Below are 21,435 nucleotides of genomic sequence, written 5' to 3' on the forward strand. Positions count from 1 at the left end.
ATGTGCAGGCCATGGACATTTCCCCAGGCAGCATCTCTCCTGGAAACGTATCTAATCTCCTCTTAAAAACAGTGAGTGTTGGTGACTTCACCCCCTCCCTTGCTGCTTCTCTGTTTAATTATCCTTGCTGTTGGAAAAGTGCTTCACTTCAAGGCCAAGATGTGTAACTTGACTTTACAGGCCTTGTAACCTGCTACACCTTTGTCTGTGAGTCTGAAAACTTCTTCATTTGCTCCCAGTGATCAAGTCATGTCTCAGCCTTTCTTTGGTAAACTCCTTGAGTTTCATGTCAAAGGTTTGATATGCAATCTGGGGTCATTTTGGCACCTTCCCTTTGAACTTATGCTGATATTCTCCCATGTTGATGCAGGACCCAGGACTCACACTTGCTCTACCCAGCTTCAGCTTGTTTTCATTTTGGTGTTGGGGCTTGTTTTATATCTCCAGTATTGCACTGACCTTTAATCCATAGCATTGTGATGTGAGCTCATGTTGTGCTGCTCTGAGTGTGCTTCCTCCATGTCTTACTTTGTATTTAAAGTACCACTGCTGGCTTGAGGCAGTTCAACTGACATGTTCAGGGAACTGATAAAAATTGAAGAAGAAATGCTTGCTACCAGTGGCCTTGCTCCATGATATCTTCTCATTAACAACTACATTTTGAGATCTGTCAGTGAAGCAGATTTAATCTCTCTACCATGTGCCTTGTTAATTCCATATAATGCTAGCCAAATACCTTGGAGAAATTGCAGTATATTGCAGCATCACAGTTGTCTTTAGCAGCCAGGCGTGTTGTATTACAAACTAAAACAAAGAACCAGGCTTCCCAACACCTTTGGTAGACTTGGCAGTGTCAGGTTTATGGCTGGATTCAAGGATCTCAGAGCTCTTTTCAAACTTAAATGATTCTATGACAACAGGGTGGTTTAACAAACTTCATTTTCCAGAAAAGTGCATTGATTGATCTTCATTATTTTATTAGCATCTAGTTATTTGTTGATGAAATCCCAAATTAACCACTCTGGTATTTTGCAGAGGACCAACATGAAGCTGAGACCACTTACCTTGATGCTGGTACTTTGCAAAATTAATTGCTGCACTGAAATTCTCCTTTTCACCTTTTCAAAATATGGAAACACTTTGGCAGTGCCCTGATCCATCCTCAACTTGAAAAGTTATTAAACATCAACATTAGTGGTTCAATCAGCTTCTCAATGAAGTCTCTAAAGACACCTGTGTCTAAGACAGCTGGGTTGCTGCATCTGAGAATATAATTCTAGAGTTCCCAGCTTTCCTTGCTGCCAACAGAGACTGCTTTTGGTCCTTCACAGCAGAAGATAGAACCAAACCTCCTTGTTCCTTTCTAAATACAGATGAGAATCACCCACCCAGCTGGTCTGTATTTCACTTTGTTGTCTCATCAGTCTCATCAGCAGGGTCTTATAACTGATTCAAATTACAAATTTGATCCCCAGTGTTTTTAAGTGCCTTTCTTTGTACTCCCATCAGCCCTCAGCACTGGTTCTCTCAGCCTCCTGTAGCAGCAACAGGTTTTTAACCTATTTGCTACTGCTGACCCCCCATCCTCCCTGTTTCCATACACACAGATTTATTTAGGTTTTGTCACAGCTTTACATGTCTTTAGGCTGAAATATTTTTCCTTGACTGTTTCCCAGCACATTCAAGAACCTTTGAAACAGTGCCTTTCTTGCATCCAAATATATATATATTTTTTGGTGACCATTCCACTATAAATGTAGGTTTCCTGTCCACTGTTGCTTTAGGCATTAGAAAAAAAATGTAATCTTAAAGTTTGAAGTTACTTTTTATGGACGGGTGGCAAATTCTACTTAAACAAAGCCAGTTATGATGGTGCCTAAGCACTAGGGAATATTTAGGTCACCAGTTCACTTTCCTTGGTCATTCTGTTCTGCAGAGTGCAGAGCAAAGCATCCCTTCATGTTAAAAACCCTGGCAAGTTTTCAGGTGAGGTGCTCAGCCAACAGCTGAAATCAGCCATGCAATTTCTCTTGTATATGTAACAGATTCTTGTTACTTCTTACAAACCTAAGATGTTCAAAGAGCAGCTCATCCTTCTCTGTGATGGATGGGAAGATGCAGGAACATATCAAATGTCCATGTCCCACACGTTTCATTTTAGAGCTTAGGGCTCTAATCCTGAGTGGTATTATACCCATTATTTCTGGTTTTCAGGAGAAAAGTATCATTATATGCTGCCTGAGCACTGCACTGCTCATCCTGCTTTGCCTCCTGCTAGAGTGGAGGGACTAGGAGGATGTGTCCTTAGACCAGGGAACAGGGCAGCAGCCAGTGGGATGGAGCTGGCTCAGGACAGAGCTGGTGCTCTTACCCCTCTGCTTACAGCAATATCTGCTCTAGCAGCCAAGAGAGGGCACCCCTTAAATAAATAAAAAGAAGGGGGGAAAAAAAAGGTGAAAATGAGGAAAAAAAACAGCAAAAAGGGAAAAACTGAGTATGATTTCTTAAAAGTAATTTTCTCATCTGCATCGAAGTGAAAGGCTAAATCCAAGTTAAAAACATGGAAGTGTTTTCCAACAGTAGGGTGGGGCCCAGGGACACCCCTGGAGCAAGGTGCAGTTGGCAGAATATTTGGAAGATGTGGGTCTGCTGTGGGCCCTTCTGCTGCCCATTGCTGTTCTTCCTCCCACCCCATCCCAGTGTTTGTCAGGACAGTGCCTGGCACATTCCCTTCACCCTGGCTTGGCTGAGTGCCTCAGGATGCTGCTGCTGCATCAGACATGGATAACAAACCCTCACCTGGTGCCTGTGGCCATGTCTAGAGACCAGCTGTGGCTTTTCCAGGGAAACCAGCAGCTCAGCCCTTCCCCAGCATGGGAATCTGCTCTGTGATCGGTTGGCTGCGCACAGCCCAAAACAAGCCTGTCTTTCACCAGCAGCCATGTAAAACTATTTAAAAGGCCTTTAAGTGCTGCCAGTACCTGCAATGGCTGCCAAGTTTTATTTTTGTCAGGCAGTTTGTGAGAAGTGTTCAACTTGTGACCACAATCAGGGAAACGAGCCTGAAAAGCTATCAAAAACACCTAATAAATAACAGTAATTAATATTGGTGTGTGGTGCTTATTCAGTATTCTTTTTCTTTCAAGGACCTTTTAGCTGGTTAGCAATAATGTTCCACATTATGGTGGTCTCTCCTACAGAGGGTATTTATCATCCTCTAGTTGTACATGGCAAACTGAGAACAGTATTCCTGTAATCACTGGAGGAGCCAAACACATCCCTCCCCGTGATCCATTGTGCCTGAATGTGAGGAGACATGTGAACCATAACAGACTGCTGAATGTACATTTTGGGAAAAGCTCTGTGCCTGAGCATGTACAGAAAAGAGATGAGGAAAACCCCCAAATGGTTCACACCTCCCTTCCCCTCTCCCCTTCACTTGTAGTAGCTTATTTATCAACAGAAAATGTTAAGGCACCGGTAATTCCATTTTAATGTTTTTTCTCACCTGCAGAACTGCCTGGAGTGGTTCATGTTGGGACCTGCTTTAATATTGCCTTTCTCTGGGTCATAGATGGTGGTTGCTCGTGCATAAGCTCCTCCAAGAATAAAGATGAACCCATTGAGAGTGACTGCAGGAGCATATTTGTTATCTGTCAATGGAAAGCAACACTGAGATCAGTTTTAGGCTCAGGTTTGGAGACTGTTTTTTTATTTATACATTCCCCTTATTTATAGATAAGTCACGTTTCTCTAAACCTCCAAGGCTGGGGAAAGAAAAATGAGGAAACCTTTCCTGGTTTTGTTTGTCTCTCTCCAAGTTCTCAAAGGCACTTTTAAAGTTCATCACTTCTTCATCCCCCAGTATGTGCCTCCCTCTAAACTGGTGAAGAACAATTATCTTCTCCTGAAGCCTAATGGAGTCACCATGAAAGTTCCATAGATACATATGAAATTAAGATGTCAAATTGTTTCAGAATTTTGAATTGTTGCAAATTTTAGCTCAGATGCTTCCCATGCTTATGCAGCAGCTAAGTATAGCAGAAACCCACAGCACAGAGACCCCCTTAATAATATCCAATAGTTGAAACTCTTTTATATTGTGCTTTTGCTTGTGGGAAGGTCACCCATGCATTTTCACAAGATTTTCTGAGACCTGATTTCTTTTTCACCTTTATCTGTCTCATAAATTCACCTGCATTTTTATTTTCAGATGTGTGTGTATCTCCAAGCAATCCTGTAATTTAGCAACAAACTGTGAGTTTGAAATTAGGCAAATCTCTCATCCTGAGTCAAGTTCAATCAGATTTTCTGAGGATGCTTTAAAATTCTTGTTAGCTGTGGCTTTATTAGAAATATTAGTAAAACTAATCATAAATTATTGAATAAAATAATTCTAATCTAATTAGTTGGCTTGTCCCTTATGCTGCTAGCACGCCATATGCACATTATTAAATATGAGCCAGTTGGGCTGAAATTTCTCATGATGATGTCTGTCTTGATGAGATACAGTTTTTTAATCAACATTTCTGTGAAACCAATCAGCAGTGTCTGGGAACAAAAGATGGGAAAATACGTTGCTTTGAGTTAAAATAATCCTCACAACCAGTTCTCTAAGAGGCAGGTGGCTTAGCCCTTTGGGGTGTGAAATGCATGTTTCCTGGGAGGCCATCCTGGCATCAGGGAACACATAAAAATTCTCCATTTGTAGCTGTAAGTTAAAGCCTTTCTGAAATCTGCATTTTCATATGCTCAGGAAAGGTTGATCCCCCTGCATGTCCAACAGGGAATCAGACTAGACACAGTCCTGCTGGTTTCAGGCCCTGCAATCTCCTCCCAAAGGGACCTGCAGGCAGAAGCTGGAGAAGAGGCGAGATACCACCTTTACTGTGCTCTTACATCTCTGATACCAGCCTCTACATAACACCAAAGGGGTTTATATGTTCCTCCCAAATGTATAGCATTATGACTGTGTCCTTTTAGGTACACAGAAAAGGATGGGCTTAAACTAGATCTGGCAGCTTTATTTTGGGATTTGCTTACCTCTTGCATGGTGTATTGTAACCCTGAGGTTCTTGTAAAACTACCTTATTTCACTTAATATTTAACAGCAATTTAATTTGACAGAAATTAAGCAAAAGCTGATGAACATCTCTAGAAGAGAGATAACCTCTTTAATTGAGGTTTCCACTAGTAAAACTAGAATGAAAAGAACAGTTTTGGGGCTCAGTTCATCCCACCCCACATTGGCACAAACCCAGGGGGACCTACAGGGGTGAAGCACCCAGCAAGGAAACAGCCAGCCCATGTGATGGGTTAAAGCTGAGCTCCTACTATGCTGAGTATCTACAGGCATATGTCAAAAAACCACGGCTGTATTAGGAAAATGTCACTGATCCTTGGGAACAGATGGGAAGAAACTAATTCATCCAGAAAATAGAACAAGGAGTATTCAGTTTCTTCGCGGTGCCACTAAGCCACTGTAATTCATCAGAAAGGCTTATCTGTCCTAACAACCCAGCTCGCATCCCTTTCCAAATCAGACTTGCATATGTGACATTTTTTCCACTTAAGACACTCACCAGAAATTTTCCATATTTAATTATTACATCTTCTTGTTGTTTGTTTTTTTTTTTTTTCCTCTGACTAGCACTGTTTTTCAGAAGAATGAAACTCTTACATTAAAAAAATCCCTTCAACTCCCAAATCTCACAGGGAAATTATTTGGGGCTCACTCCTAGCAGAAACAGTAACTTCTCAGGGGACTGAATCACTGACTTCACGTTTCTTTTTGTAAAAGAATGAGAGAGAAAACCCTTGAGTATTTTTATAGTGACTTCCTCCCCCCCCCCTTTTTTTTGAATAGGCAGACAGTCTTATATTCTTTTTCTTCCTTTTTTATCGTGTTTGATTCTCATCAATTTTTCAATACACCTCCTATCTGTTGTCTTTTTACTGCTTTTGTCTTTAGCTGTAATTTCATAAATTGGTATCAAGTAAGTCTGAGAAACAGAAAAATCTTTGCTGTTTCTTTCAGGAACTAAGTTTTTCACAGAAAAGTCTCTTGTTCCTGATGAAGAAATCGCAAAAAGACATGAGGGACACCCCTCCAGAAACAGGTAAAGAGGAAGCAGTGGTTTGGTTTGTTTTTTTTGGTTTTGTTACCATGGGGACAGAAATTGTACATGGATACTGGGATATTGGAAACCTCAAGCCATCATTCCTGATTTTTAGGTGTGGGACCACCTTCAATCTTTAACCTTACTTCATCTCAGGTGCAACACACATTCTTCCTGTGGTGGTGTTTTTTTCAGTGCTTGGTATGCTTATGCAAACTCTCAGGAGACTCCAATTTTTGTCACTGTTTGAAGTCCTTAACATGGTCCCAGTGCAAGGTGGCTGGTGGGGAGCCTAGTTTTGCAAAACCATGTTCTGGTTGGGCTTTTTGGTCAATGTGCAGCAAGCTGGAGTGGAGGTGGACAAAGCTACTGGGTGTGAACATGAGCTTCTATGTGTCAGAGGCTTCTGTGGGATAGAGCAGGGCCACTGGCTATTTCAAAAGGCTGCTGGAGAAGAGGAAGAGAGGGGAGAGGAAACATGGAAACAGAGAAGCAGCCTCCTTTCCTCTGCAGAGTTTTTAAGTGTTGAGGATGTTGGATATAGTAATCCATTTCTGGCTGGAAAATCTTAAATGGGATTTGTCCAGGTCAGCAAACACACTTGAGATTAGAAGGCAGAATAAATGTCAGTGAAATAATACATAAAGGGTAATCTTCCCTCCAAGTGGATAACATGGTAGGATACCTCTCCTTTTCTGTTGCTACAGGATGATAAGCCAGTAGTTCTATTCTGTGACAGGCCATTGGAGGAAGAAGTGTGCACTCCATGACAATCCCTGAGCCAGAGGTGTCCTTCACATGGGGTTGATGATTCAGTCTGGTGCTGTGCTCCTCACTTAGGGAGGACAGGCTGCTCCTTGGTTGTGTCTGTGGCTCTCATGTCTCTCCCTGCATTACAAGGCCAAGTAGCACAGACTTGTTTTCCCTTCCATGATTGCTCAAAGATCTTACACTGCCTTCCAGTAATGCACTCGGTCAGAGATTGAAGGGGCACTGCAATGAATGGCAGCAGTATTTCATATGGAAAAAGGTTATTATAACCAAGCTACTCAAACATTTTTACCGGGAGGAAGAAATGTGGGAGTGCCACCAGTCCAGGCAGAACTCCAGCCAAATTGTCTCCTAGCAGGTGTGGGTGCCTGGTGGGGAGGTTGATGCACCTGATGGAGCAGATTTGAGAATGGAGTAGATTTGAGAATGGAGTCTGGTTAATACAAACTAAGTCTACTTTTAGTAGTGCCTCTTCCCCTCCTTGAACACTCTTCAGACAAACTCAAGAATGGCACGGCCATAGGATAACCAGGATACTGTGATCTGATCCTGAACACAGCTCAGGTGAGGCCCAGGTGAAGCTGTTGCATGAACAGTGAGGGCTTGGATGTCACCCTGCAGGCTCAGAGCTCTCCTGGGAGCTGCTCTCTTCCATATACAAAACTGGCTGCCAGCCCTACGCCTTCCCCACTGGTCCTTTGGAGACCCCAAAGTCGAGTGTCCTCACTTGGAAACACCACATTCTGTGTATGTGTGGAGGGCATAGCCCATGCCAAAAGCAGGAGGCTCCACCTGCCACTGCAGGGCAGCCTTAGCATCAAATTTATGGGCATGATGTCGATGAACTGAAGAGTATTGGAAAAAGAACAGCCATGGAGATGAAGGAGAGGTAGGAGGGAAGAGGACATGGGATAAACTCAAAAACACTGATTTTGCAGGGCAGAGCAGAGAATAGGTGGAGAAACAATGAGGAGTGGAAAATGTCATTCTGAAGGGAGCACATGGCATGTACAGAGGAAAACTGGGTGAGATAAAAATTCGGAAAACTGGGTGAGATAAAAATTCAAGTTTAGTAGGGTGAAAAGCACGAAGAACTGGCCATGAGAAGAAAAATACACTGAAGAATGAGATGAAACACTCATTGCTGTGGGACTCTCAGGTGAAAGCCAGCAATATACCCCTACAAATACCAAATTATTGGCCTTGGGAGAGTGCCAAGACATATATCTGATTTTTCTTGTAAAGTTAAAAAAAAAACATTATTAATTTTAACCAAATTAATTTTAACCACGGGATAGTGCAGTAAAAATGAACAGATGCTTCTAGTGCTATTTTCCAGATTGGTCTTGCATTCCTAGGTCTGTGATTTGGTCTGACACTTTGGTCTGACATGTCACTGCAGGAGTAAATGGTACGGTGAGGAACTCGATACTTGGATTAGAAACCAGAAATACTCACAGAACTTAGACCTCTGTTCTCTGGTTCTCAGCAGATTTTAAAATTTAATAGTAATGGTAATTAAATACTGGTTTTATTACAATCCAAAAACATTAACAAAAACTTTTAATTCCACACTGACTGTTCAGAGTACCTGAAAAAGGTATGTTTTAGTGCCCTGTCATGAAAGCACAATGTGAACTAAAAAGCAGTAACCAAGTGATCTGGCTTACTTAGAATCCCTTACTTCAGCATGTCTATGGCCATCTTGTTAAATACAACAAAGCTCAGGAAGCTGGGCATGGAAGACATTTTTAGCACAGCTACATAGGACAGCTTGGCCAGAAATGGAAAAGCAGGTGCTGCAAGTACATAGCCCCAGTTCATTTATTCATGTAGGGCTTTTGTTTTTACATCTAAAAACATGAGGGGATGTGCAATGTGGTTTACTATAAACAGGCAATGTGAAAGCCCTGTGAGGCTCCATTCTCCCAGTGACATCCAGCTGTGGGCTCCACTGCTGCAGGAACATTTGCCCACTCCAAGGTGGGAAGGAATGACACGGGTCAGAGGATGGGGCATTGAGGAAAGCCTTTGCCTCCCCAGATGTGGATGTGTGTGACCAACACTTGCCCAAAGGCTTCCACAGCATCCACATGCAGCATCAGTGACTGGTGTCATACCTACTGCTCACAGGCATCCATGTCCCAACACCTCCTGACAGCTGAAGCATGAAGAATAAATGGGAACTGGGAGTGAATTCACTGCATATTCCTAGAATTCCAGGCAGAAGAGCAAGGGCTGAGCTGCGTGACTTGCTATCAGTCCCCAGTCTGTATCTCCTCTGCACAGGCAGGATGTCAGTGTCCATCCAGACTGCTTCTCCTCCACTCAGACTGCACAAAACATGAGCCATGATTGATGCAAGTGTTGCCGTGGGTTAGGCTGGCACGTGATGCTTTGAAAGAGATGGACCTTTTGGGTTCAAATGTGTGCCATGCTGCATTCAACTCACTATCATAAAATACCACACTGAACTGAGACAGGCACTACTGGTCTAAAAATCTCCACAGACCTTGGCTGCTTTCAATACCTGCAGCTACTGTTGCATATCTGAGCATGCTTGAGGCATTTTTAAATAAACTGTTGTCCTATTTGAGGTCAAACAGATTTCACTGATCCGGGGTGACTTTGTAACAGCTCACCATCTCAGATGCATTAGCTCAGAGGTACACCTTAGGAATTCACAAATCAACACAAAAAGGCTCTGAGACTGTCAGAGGCACCCTGGCAGTGATCATGTCAGGACTGATCCCAGCTCCATTTTGCAAAATGCTCCTTCTACTTCCTCTTTCCTTTAGACTGTACTGTACCTGGCACTGCATCCAGTTCTTGGGGGGATACTTTAAAAATACTGGTGACTCTATGGTTTCTGTAGAGCTGGAGAAATCAACATTCCCACTGGCTTGTAGTGAAGATCAGGCATCACACCAGTTCACATTCCCAGACATTCTCCATGGTGGGGAGGGGGAGGCATTTTTCAGACTCTCTGTTATTTTAAGTTAATTGCAAGTAAACTGACGTTACAAATTACCTAACAAAGAATTCCTTGTTTTATCGTATATTTTATGCCTTCAGCTTAACTAATGAACTTTGCTTACACCAAGAAAACACAAATACCATCCTTTAACTTCACTAGTATCTTTAATGTATTTTTGTACTATTAAGAAATAATAGTACAACTCTATTCGGATGATGGGTGATGAACCTGACTCTGGATGGTTAAGATGATTTCTTTTAAGCACACGTGGTGTTGACACTTGCTAGACTCTTAACGAGCCCAGGGGATGATTCCTTAGCTACTGTGGCACTTGTACTACTATGGTAAGGAAGAGGAATACAACTTTGCATAATGTGCTCATTTTTGCCGTACGCTGAGAGTCCAGGAAAACCTCATACTGTCAGCCAGTGGATTAAAGGAGCAGCACCAGCTGTAGCCACGTGATGGAAAAAGCTAGCAGTGGGGTTGTTTGTGCTGCTGTCTCACACAAATGTGCCTTGGGCTGTCTTAAGGCCCTCCCGCTGGGCACTCCATGCATGTGTCAGGTTGTGTCAGGAGGGAGCAGCCAGAATGGTAGCGGCCACACTGCCTGGGCAGGTGGGGCTGAGGCCATGGAACACCAGCTCCTCATATCCTGATCTACCAGGAACCCCAGCAAAAGGGTCGGAGTCATCGTAACCAGCTGCAACAGAAAAAGCAGCTTATTCTAAGTTCCGGATTGTGCTAAGGCCTTACAGCTGTCCTTCTATAATTACTTACTTGCTACTCCTATTGCTCTAAGGCTCAGTAATGAGCTGATGATTTTTTTAAAGTGAAGCCACAGTTTCAACACTAATGGTGTAACACTGGAACAGGTTGCCCAGACAGGCAGTAGATGTCCCATCCCTGGAAACTTCAAGGTCAAGTTGGACAGCGCTCTGAGCAAAGTGAATTAGTGAAAGATGTCCTTGCTTACTGCATGGGTTATGTGACCTTTAAGGGTCCCAAACCACTGCATGATTCTCTGCTCTAGGAGGTGAAGGCACAACACTCCAAAAGCAGCTTCTCTTCAATGACTGTGTGTGAGTTGTTTCTTTGGCCACTTGGGTGCAGCCGGACCGAAGGCTGGCAGAGCCCAGTGCAGAGAAGATGACCCAGGTCAGCTGTTGCCTGCAGGAGCATCCTGGCCAGGCTGAGCGCTAAGTCTCATTTCCAAAAGCAGCTTCAACACTCAGGGTGCAAATTGCCACAGAAAGCAATGAAGTTGCAAACTTCTGAGTGCTGTTCTAATTTTGAAAGAAGTCACCACCTCTGACATTGGCTGGTACATTGGAAAATCTGTTTTCTCGTCTTGCTCTTTATGTTTGGTGAGCTCAGGGGCTTAATAAACTAATAAACACAGTTTTAATAAACTGCATCTTGAAGCTGTCAGCCTCTGAAGCACATATGCCTGTGGACACCACTGATAAATCCCAGTTCAGAATGCCTGTCACTTCCCACAGGACAGGCAGCATTTTAACAAACCCATGATTGATAATCCACTACTTCAGCAGTGCTCTGAGCCCACATGGGACAGCACATGACACCAGCAGGAAGTTTCTGCACTTGGAGATTTTTTTAGATCTAGAATGTCTAATTGTTCATACCTATTAACCGATTTATTTTCTCCTCTGCTTTAAACTCATCACTTCTAGCTGGTAACTAGAGTTACTAGTAATGAGTGACAATTGTTGCCAGCGGAAATCCAGATAATTGCTTCTCTGGTATAATATCTGTGCATTCCTGCCAGTATGTTATAGGGATATCCCCTCCCACCACACAACTCCTTTGCTTTCTGCAAAGGCATGAAGATATCATAGCACAGAGATAGGCTCATGGCTTACCGATCATCGGGGACTCAATGAAACTCCACGTGTTGGTCTGGGGGATGTAGGACTGCAGGACTCCCGCGGCTCGGCCGGCCTCGTTCACCCCTCCAAAGACGTAGATCTTGCCCCCGCACACGGTGGCCGCAGCCGAGTGCACGGCCTTGGGCAGGGGGGCGATGGTCTCCCACTGGTTGGTGATGGTGTCGTACCTGGGGACGACAGCAGGCACAGTGAGCTGAGCTGAGCAGCGCTGGGCAGCACTGACAGGCACAGGAAGGCAGCTTGGCAAGCAGAAGAAAAGCAGAGGTGGACATTTATTTTTTTTTTAACATCTTGCAAATTCAGCCACTTGGTAAATGGTGTAATGAATGCTTTTCTCTAAGGTTTTGAAACATTGATAGAAGCCCAGAGAAAGCTGATTCTGTTTTCTGTATATGCCTCTCAAATCTCATTACAGTCCAAGGTGCAGAAACTTGGGAAATCTTTGTTGAGATGTCTTCCACTGATTAATTTCTTTTAATGAGTATACAATGAGATTATTCTTGCTAATCAGTGCGGAGATACCCAGTAGTGACTGTGGGCAGGCGACTGTTAATACACTTCAATTGTTCAGCTTGTGGAACACATCTCACCTGCAACATAATGCAACATGATGGCTCCTTTTACTCTAGTTAACCGAGCAGCAACTCCCATTTTGTGCCAGAATAAGTTGCTTCCATTTAATTTTCATTGTGCAAACCAAGCTACTTGTTTTCAGGATGCTGCAACTGTTAATGCTGGGGTAAGATTTCACCACTGCATTTGTATTTGACATGAATCAAACAGAAAAGAGTATGCATGAAAGTGCTAAATTAGTTTTGAGGTCATCAGTATCTGATTTAATTAAATCATTGACCATAAGGGATGTACGGTTAACAATCCATGGATGAAGATTCATTTCAGACAACATCGTGAGTATAGGCATCCCTTTTTATTTTTAAAGATAGTGTGTGTGGCAGGCATCCAAATAGCTGCTCTAATATGAATCTTGGAGACTGTGGATAATAATGTGATTTTTAGGTTTCTATACTTCCATGTAATGACAGATGCAGTCAAATAGGAGTTTCCTGCGTACTGATTTTTCAGAGTTGTTGACTGCCAGAACAGAAGCCCTCATCACCCATTCAGGGTTTTTGCTCTTAACGGCAGTGGTATGCAATATGCAAACATGAAATGAATTGATGAACATGAACCCATCTGCAAAATATGATTTGGCAACAAGGGAATTCTCCCTCTGTAACACGTCCCTCAAATTTTCACTGCTCAAACTTGGGGAAAATAGAAGGGAGGAATGATAAAAATGGCATAAACAGCAGAAAATAATGTGCTTAATAAAATGCACTAATGAGTTTCCAAGTAATATAACTGAAAGTAATTAACACACTCATAAAAAAAGAAGCAAAAGCAAACCAAAAAAAAATAGGGAAGTCCCTTATAATGAGCATGGAGAACTGCCTTGTATGATGCTCTAAATTAGTTACAGAGAAATTAAATTCATCTACAACAAGTGATCAAAGGGAAGAAATATAACAAGATTAAACAACACAGTGCTGGGAGCATTCACAGTGACACACCTTTACTGGGCTGATTCTTGTACCAAACCTGAGCCTGCAGATGCATTTTGACTGCATAAGCAGCTCCTCCAGGTAAGTCACCACATGCTGCATCTCCTGCATTCACCCACAGCACTCAGAGGGAGCAGTACTCACATCCACCCAAGCAGATATGCAAAAACATCTCACATAATATAAAGTTTCACACATTGCTTTTGGGACATACTTTGCTAACTCAGCTATTGCAGTAATTGGTAATTTAATTCTTGATGTCTTGTTAAAAAATTGGCTATAATTGGTTTTAGAATGGGAAAAACAACAGAGCTGCGAACTGACCTAGTGTTCCTTCTCTTGTTCCTCCTTTAGGACCGATTTCATCTGTCAACTGATACATTTTGTCTCACACCATCTACTCAGATTTAGCACCAGGAACATCTGTGGGCAGTCAGAATGGCCTGAGATGGGGGTGGTGAGCAGCCAACTCCCTTCCCTGTTGCTGGCAGAGGTACCTGGCACACTTCAGCTCCCAAGACAAGGACATTCTTGACTTTCTGATTGTCCCAGTACGTTTTTGGGAAGAAGGGGTTATATCCTTCCCATATGCTGGGGGCTGGGCGTGACTGAGGACTGCATCCATAGGAATACTGGAGAAAGGTACAAATTACAAAAACAATCATCTTTTTTTCCAGATTAATTTCCTTACTGAGGCCTTGGGTCCTGCAGACCCCATTTTTAACCCACTTTCACTGCTCTCTGTTTATGCTCTGCGATAACAGAGATGCTCTTTCTTTTTCTTTCATCTACCACTGAAAAACCAAAACTGACAAGTTACACTCATCTGCTGAAAGCCAAGGGCTGAACATCTATTGGATGCAGGTGGTGAAACTTAAACCCCCACTCTTTTCTTGAAGGTCATTTGGTTTAAAACAATCAGTGAACTGTAAAGCAGGTGGAAGCAAGTCCTCATCTACCTAGCATGGGCATCTAATGTGGGTTTTTAATGGGCTGCTTGGTGAAACAGCTCACTTGAGTGTCTACCCTAGCCCTGCTGCTGAAGAGGAGAAATAGATGCCTTCAAGGCTTCCTGATCACTGTCCACAAAGTCCCTCCATTCCCTAGGAATTTATTCCTCCACTTCACTCCCTCCTTGCAAAACAGGTAGACTTGATTTCTAGTCTGTTTTGCTTCGGTTCCCACCCACCAGAAAGTTTGTTTCTTTTTTCCCTGTTGGATTATAAAGCTGTCTGCTATCAAATCTTTCTCTTTCACATATGGACGTGCAGAAAATAATAAAGTCAACTCTTCACCTTCTATGGGATAAACCAAGTAGTCTGAGCTCCTTAAGTCTCTGCAAGGCAGGCTTCCATCATTTTGGTCTATCTCAAGTCAGCTCTTAATGTGTTCACTCAAGGATTTGCACCAGATTAACTAAATTGGTTTAAAAATGAACGAAGGTGAACCTTTGTAACCTTCCAGGACAGAAAATACACCTGCTTTACCTCCCTGCCCTAGGGCTTTTCTGTCTGCTGTGTCATCTCTGGCACTGCCATCACACCACGGCCACTGGTGCTGGTGGGGCTCCTTGGCTGCCTGTCACACCAGCCCTGCTCAAGGGCCAGCAGGGAGGAAACTGATTCAAAGAATAATCACTTTGATCTCTTTTCATTAGTCAAGCTTTGCATTCGAATCCCCTGTTTGAGGCCGTAGATGGAGATATAATGTGAGCTGGCTTCAAGCCAAGCAAAGGTTTTTCTTCCCTCTCCTTGCCGTTCCCTCCAGGTATGTCCATGCTTGTCCTTGGCTGTGGGCCTACCTAGCCCATCCAATTTGCTGAACTTGAATCTTCAAGGACATCTCCTTTCACACAACTGACTCCTGCTCTGCAGTCCTTGCACGCTATCCACTCATGAGTGGTTTTGCACACTTGCCCTCCCTGCTCCTTCCTCTGCCCAGCAACCTGCTGGTCTGCAGCCCTGTAGGACACGTGTCCCCCCATCATTCATGTGTCACTTGCACTGAGCACAGGGATCTCATCTGACCCTTGTGTACTCACTACCTGCTGATTTATGTATTATTTACACAAAACTTACATGCTTTTACATCTCTTATATATGTGTATCTGCACATTATCTGTATATGTAATGTATACATGTATGTGTATGTATAGTTTATATACCCTTGATACAAATGATCTGAAGCCAGCAGAAAATACAACTCAGGCTTGAAGAGAACACGTGCAGAAATAAAACCTTGCTGGTTTCCACAACTCTCCACTCTAAGGATTTCATCTGTGGGACTCATCTTCCTCTTCCTTCATTCATTTCATTCAACTCCTCCTTCCTTGCTCTTTCCCTTCCACCTCAATATTAACAGCAGAAAACCCTTCATTTCAAGCTGTGCCACTCGCTTCACTGCCTTCTTGACTTCTGATCTCTCAGTACCTGAAAATAGTATTTTTTTTCCTCCTCAGTCTCTTAATTTCTCTCCTCCTAGGTTAAGCAGCCGTATGTGTATCTTCATTTATTCACACTATAACATCCTCACATCATGGTCAGCTGCTTACACACTGACCATTTCTATCAATCTGCAAGAAATCCTTCAGTTATTTAAGCATTATTTAATTATATTTGCAGGTAAGCTTCTATTTAAACTAAAGCTGTACAGTGTCATATTGAATAGCTCTTCAGGTGATTCACATGTTTAAATTCACAGTAATGGATTAGTATTTTTTGCCTTTTTTCTTTTCTTCTGGCAGGCTTAAGAAACTATCCTATGACAAGGCAATATATTTAATTTTCTTTCATCCAGGTAAGGTAAGATCATTTAAAATCATTAACCCAGCACTGCCAAGCCCACCACTACACCATGTTCCTCTGTGCCACATCTACATGACTTCTAAATACCTCCAGGGATGGTGACTCCAACGCTTCTCTGTGCAGCCTGGTCCAGTGCCTGGCAGTCCTTTCGGTGGAGAAATGTCCAGTTTCCTTGAGGGAGAACCCCTAATTCCTACATGATCATATCTCAATAAAACAGTAGGTTCTGAAGCAGTCTCTAAAATGTACAAAGCTTATTCTTTGCACTGATTTTTTTTAGACTGTCTTCAAAGTATTCACTGCCAATGAAAGTAATCTCCCAATTTTAGACAACCTTATTGCAAAAGTGCTGTCAGGTCAAGGGGATTTATCTTCTTCTGTCCTTCAAACATATAATAACCACAAAGCACCCACATTTCCACACTTCCAGTCCCATACATTGTCTTGTCAGCATACGCAGCCTTCTCGGCTCTCAAATTGCATATATTACAGGGCCCATCCATTATCTGAAGACCTAGTTCGTGGATACACTTCATTTCACCAGCTCCCAACTCAACTCATATCTCAGAAGAAGACAGAAAGTGTAATACCTTCTCGCCTAACACCTAATGACTCGCTTCTTGTCACACAGAACCTTGCCAGAGGGGCTTGATGGAGAACTGCAGCCGTGCTGTTATTTCCCTAAACACTCATTGCAAAAACATAACTTTCCCTGAACATATACCCATGCACAGCCACAAAAATGGACTTATAACTCAGCCCCTCCGGCACATGCATATTGTTTTAAGATGAATAACAAATGACTCCTATTCATCTGTTTGTGACCGATAGTCCTCTATTATCCATCAAGATTGAATTTTTGCTGCCTCCTCATAGACAAATGGCAGATAAAGAGTAAAGAATCTCAGTCCTGTTGAATCTGATGGGAAAACACCCACTGTTTTAAGTGGCACCAAAATTTCTGGGTAAAGCTGCACCCTTCAGACACAACTGAAAGCATGGAGAGAGGGACACAGGAGCTGATGCCATAAATCATTACGAGTCCAATGGTGCCTCCTTGTTTTAATGCTTTGTAATGGTGCAGCAGATGTATTAAGTGCAGACAGGTGGCATCATGTATAGCTAAGGTGGTCTGACATTAGCTTTTAAAAACCAAGATGCTGTAAAAATGTATTTGTAAGATTTTAACAATTTCAGATCAAGTATTACAATAATTCCATGAAGAACAGGTGGAGAGCAAGAAAGGAACTGGGAGAAAATGCGATTTCTCTGTCTTCAAAGACCCAGTGTGGTGAGACACCCTGTAGACATCATCCCCTGGGTCTGCTCACTGGTGAGGTCAGGGTAAGTCACTTTGGAGTGGAGACATGCCCTTTACCATGCCAGCAGACACACGTCAGAACCTGGCCAAAGCTGGGCATGGTCACGCTTGGACTGACTGAACAAGCAGAAAGCAAAATGTGGTTGGGAAAGATAAGCTGCATGTGCACCAGGGGAGGTGGTAGGTGGTCCAGCAAGGGAGGATGTTCAGTGCCTTGCCCTTCACACTGGTGGCACAACCCAGGACTGCATTGTGTGTCAGGCATGGATAAGTCCCGGCACCTCCATCTGGGGAAATAACAGGGCTATAATCTCACAGGCCTCCTAGGACATGAAAAACTACCCCAAACCCAGGTATAAACTGTGTCTGCAATTCTGCACTGAGGGGAGAAGTGATAACTTCAGAGGTAAATGTAATTTTTTGGCATCACTTGACATGAAGCATATGACCATGCCACATTATTTTAATTTAGTGCTTTTCTATGACCTGCTGGAATGACAGAAGTTTATCCCTTACTGAGAGATTGTATCACGCTGTCCCATCAAAACCAACACGGTATTTGAAAGAGGAATTTGCTGCCCACACAGAAATATGGTGGGAGAAAGCTGGTTTCTTGTAGCTCTAGACGAGGGGAGAGAAGAAAAGCAGAGTCAAGAAGTGGGCATTCACTGCTTGTAACACAGCAGAGAACTCAGCAATTAAAGTAATTTTAGTTTGTATTTCAGTGTGGTTTTTTTTTTTCCAAAGCTGCAATCCAAATTCAGAAATCCTCACCGCTTGCAAAAATGGGTACATCTATTTAAATTCCTGAACCCTGCCTTGTCCAAATGGGAAGTGCTTTTGTGTGAAAAGGCCTGATTTTGTTGAGCACTGCTAAGAGAGTCAGCCTTCCCTCACCTGTCTTTCTGAGAGCAGACCCTGAAACATCCTTTCCAAAACACAGCTTCAGCCATGCTGTGCTTCACTTCTGTCACCCCCTACTGTCATTTTAATATGAAGAATAAAAAAGGAAACATCCCCAAACTTCTCTCATTTCCTGGCATGGCCCAAAGGAGGCCATGCTGCACTTTTTCCATGGCTCTGTCTCACAAGCCACTCTATAGACAACAGATTAATTATAAGCACGGGTTTAGCAAATCCCCATGACAAGACATCCTTATTGTGGCTGAGACAGCATGCACTGAAATGATAGGGAGGAAATCTGCTCCTTTCCCACATCCAGGTCTCTTGATGGGCTCAGTACAATGGAAAACCAGCACTGCTGCTCTCACTGAGCCAAGCAGGGGCTGCTGGGGTGACTTTGCAGGCTGCAATATCATCTGTGGTGAGGGCTGGGGTGACTGGGATGAGAGGGACGGAGCAGGGGGGACTCTGCTTGATTTAGGGTTCATTTGACTGACCAACATTTTGGATGCTTTGATAAAGAGAGACCATAAGAATCAGAGCAGAGCCAGAAATCAGGCCCAAGGAAAACTGAAAAGAGATAATTTAATCAATGACAACTATCAAGACTCCTGCACAGCATTCTTTCACTGTTCATCTTTATTGAGAGATGGAAAAAACCATCATCTCTTTCCTGGGTTATCTCCTTCCTGTGCTCACAAAAATAGTCCTACTAGTTAAAAATTTACTGACTAAAATTATGGGATGAATACCTTCAGATACCAGAAACAAATCTGCTGAAAAGGGGGAGGGATTTGCTTCAAAGCCAGTCCTGGGCAGTGCCCATCTAAAGTTCTGGGTGAAGGAGGGGAGCGGTGTTCACATTTTGCATTCACTGCTGTGATTTATCATTCATTCTTTGCTGTCTGCATTTCCCTGATTTGCTGAGAGCATCATCACCAACACCAGTTCCCAACCTTTTGAAAAATGTGCTGTTTTTTATTTCCCCGAAATCCTTCCTAATGACCTATCCCTATTTGTCTTGCCTGTTAAGGCAACTTTTAATGGAAAATGCCTGCTTCAAAATGTTACTAAAGAAGTATTCAAATTCAGCACTTAAAACTGACAAAAACATATTCTTGGTTGCCACATTCACTTAGGAAAAACATTGCCCAAACATGCTTCCCAATTAAATGTTTGGGAAGAGCTACGACTGTATTGATATGTTTGGAATAGAATATCCTCATAAACTGCATTTCAAAGTGAATTCTATTTTTCCATGAAAACACTGATATAGATATAAAATCTATAGCTTTATTGAATGTCATGGGTGACAAGGAATTAGTTGGTTTTGGAATTTTACTTGGTGAAGTATTTTTGTTGCACTTTTGCTCCTTCCTGTTATTTTTTAAGTTCCATGTGAAAAAAAATTACATCTGGAGTCTACTTGAAAAGAGAAATTTCCAATCTCTCCCATCTTGGTTCAGGCAGGAATTCAAAACTGTTTCCATATACTGGTTGTTTTACTCTGAACTTGGCAGGTCCCAGCCCCAGGCGGAGACCAGCAAAGGGAGGATCTTCCAGCTAGGTCAAGGCTGAGGTGGTACACCAGGAAAACACATACAAGACACTTACTTTGCTGTTGCTTTTTTAGGATTTAAAAGAAAAAAAAAAAGTGCTAGTGTGGTCTGTAAAGACTTTCATCAATACTAAATTCAAAGGGAGTTTATTAGTTCACTGTATAACCGGGAAAAATGTCCAAAGAACTTAATTCCTCTCTTCACTCCCCTGAGCAAAGCGAGAAGCTGGCAACTTTCCTCTTTGGTTTTGAAACAATGCTTTCCACTGAAGCATTTAAATGAAATCTAATCCTGCCCACTTTCCTACTTTCTTAGCTGTTATAAAAGCTTATTTTAACAGTCCATTTGATGTGTCCTTTAAAAGGCAAACACTCTTTAGTACAGCGTGAAGGAAAAACTCCAGCAAACAGCACGTGTATTTTGTTTTTTCCTTTTTTTAGTTTTGGGTTTTTTTTTTTTTTTTTTTTTTTTTTTTTACCTTTCCACATGGTCAACGTTGCCTGCCACACCGACCCCTCCAATGGTATAAATTTTGCCATCGTACACCAGACTGTTATGTCGACACCTTGGGACTGTCATGCGGGACACGAGGTTCCAGTTATCGAGCAAGGACATGTAACACCAGACATCAGCCAGCGTGACACCCGACTCCATGCCGCCTGGCACCCACGGGCGGGCGGGGGAGAGAAAAGGGGAGAGTTACGTGAGATCCTGCAACGGCAGCAGCTCTGCACACAGCAATCAAAGCCAGTTACAAAGTAAAAACTCTTCAAATGACATTTGACTAATTAAAATAAATCACCCTCAATACTGAGCATCTGTTCCGATGATGCATCTCTGTGTCATTTATTCATTCGCCCCAAAGGCTGGGGTTTTTTAATAAGATGACAAGAAGAAATCAAGATGTCAGACTACGAGGGACACATACATAAGGGGATAGACCCTTCTCAGTGTTCATAAATAACTTCCAGTCTATTAAATTACTGCAACACTTGCAAGAAGGTGTCAGGAGGCTGAGTCTATCTTGGCTTGCGAGACATGGGCCAGCCTGAAACCTAAAATGCTTAATACAGTGATGGATTGAAGCAGCACATATATGGGCACAATAAAGTCAGTGCTTGGACTGTAGTCTTAATTTCTAATTTTCAGGGAAAAATTTCTGATTTCTTTTCATTTGCAGATAAAAGACAGAACCAGCTGTACCACTCCTGTAAAACAGTTCAAGATGATCTTATGATCTTGTGAAATATTTATATTGGTCACTTCTAGACTTCTGTTTGAAGCTTCCAAGGTAGCTACTTAGTGGGTGTCTTACTACCCTGTTTTGAAGCACAAAGAGGTGAAATGATTTAGTTGGGACCACACGAGGGGTCAGTGGTCAAACCAGGAAAATGAACTAGACACAGTTCCATGGTTTAAAGAGAAAACCAGACTTCCTCCTTGGTATTTTGCTCTCCAAACCTATGCTATGCAGAGCAAGAGCTTGCAGCAGTACTTGGAGCTTCCAGC

General features: G+C 42.7%; 1 protein-coding gene across 1 annotated transcript in view; it reads right to left on the bottom strand.

Annotated features, from left to right (window-relative positions):
* KLHL29 (kelch like family member 29) overlaps positions 1–21,435 on the bottom strand; it is a 239,488-nt gene that overhangs the window by 8,119 nt on the left and 209,934 nt on the right. The window contains exons 9-11 of the mRNA XM_062488440.1: positions 20,405–20,585; positions 11,751–11,944; positions 3,509–3,653 (exon numbers count right to left, since the gene is read on the bottom strand). Coding sequence (XP_062344424.1) covers positions 3,509–3,653; positions 11,751–11,944; positions 20,405–20,585 — 520 coding nt within the window. The remainder of the gene's footprint in view (positions 1–3,508; positions 3,654–11,750; positions 11,945–20,404; positions 20,586–21,435) is intronic.

The sequence above is a fragment of the Cinclus cinclus genome, chromosome 3 (genome assembly GCF_963662255.1).
Source record: "Cinclus cinclus chromosome 3, bCinCin1.1, whole genome shotgun sequence".
Classification (NCBI taxonomy): domain Eukaryota; kingdom Metazoa; phylum Chordata; class Aves; order Passeriformes; family Cinclidae; genus Cinclus; species Cinclus cinclus.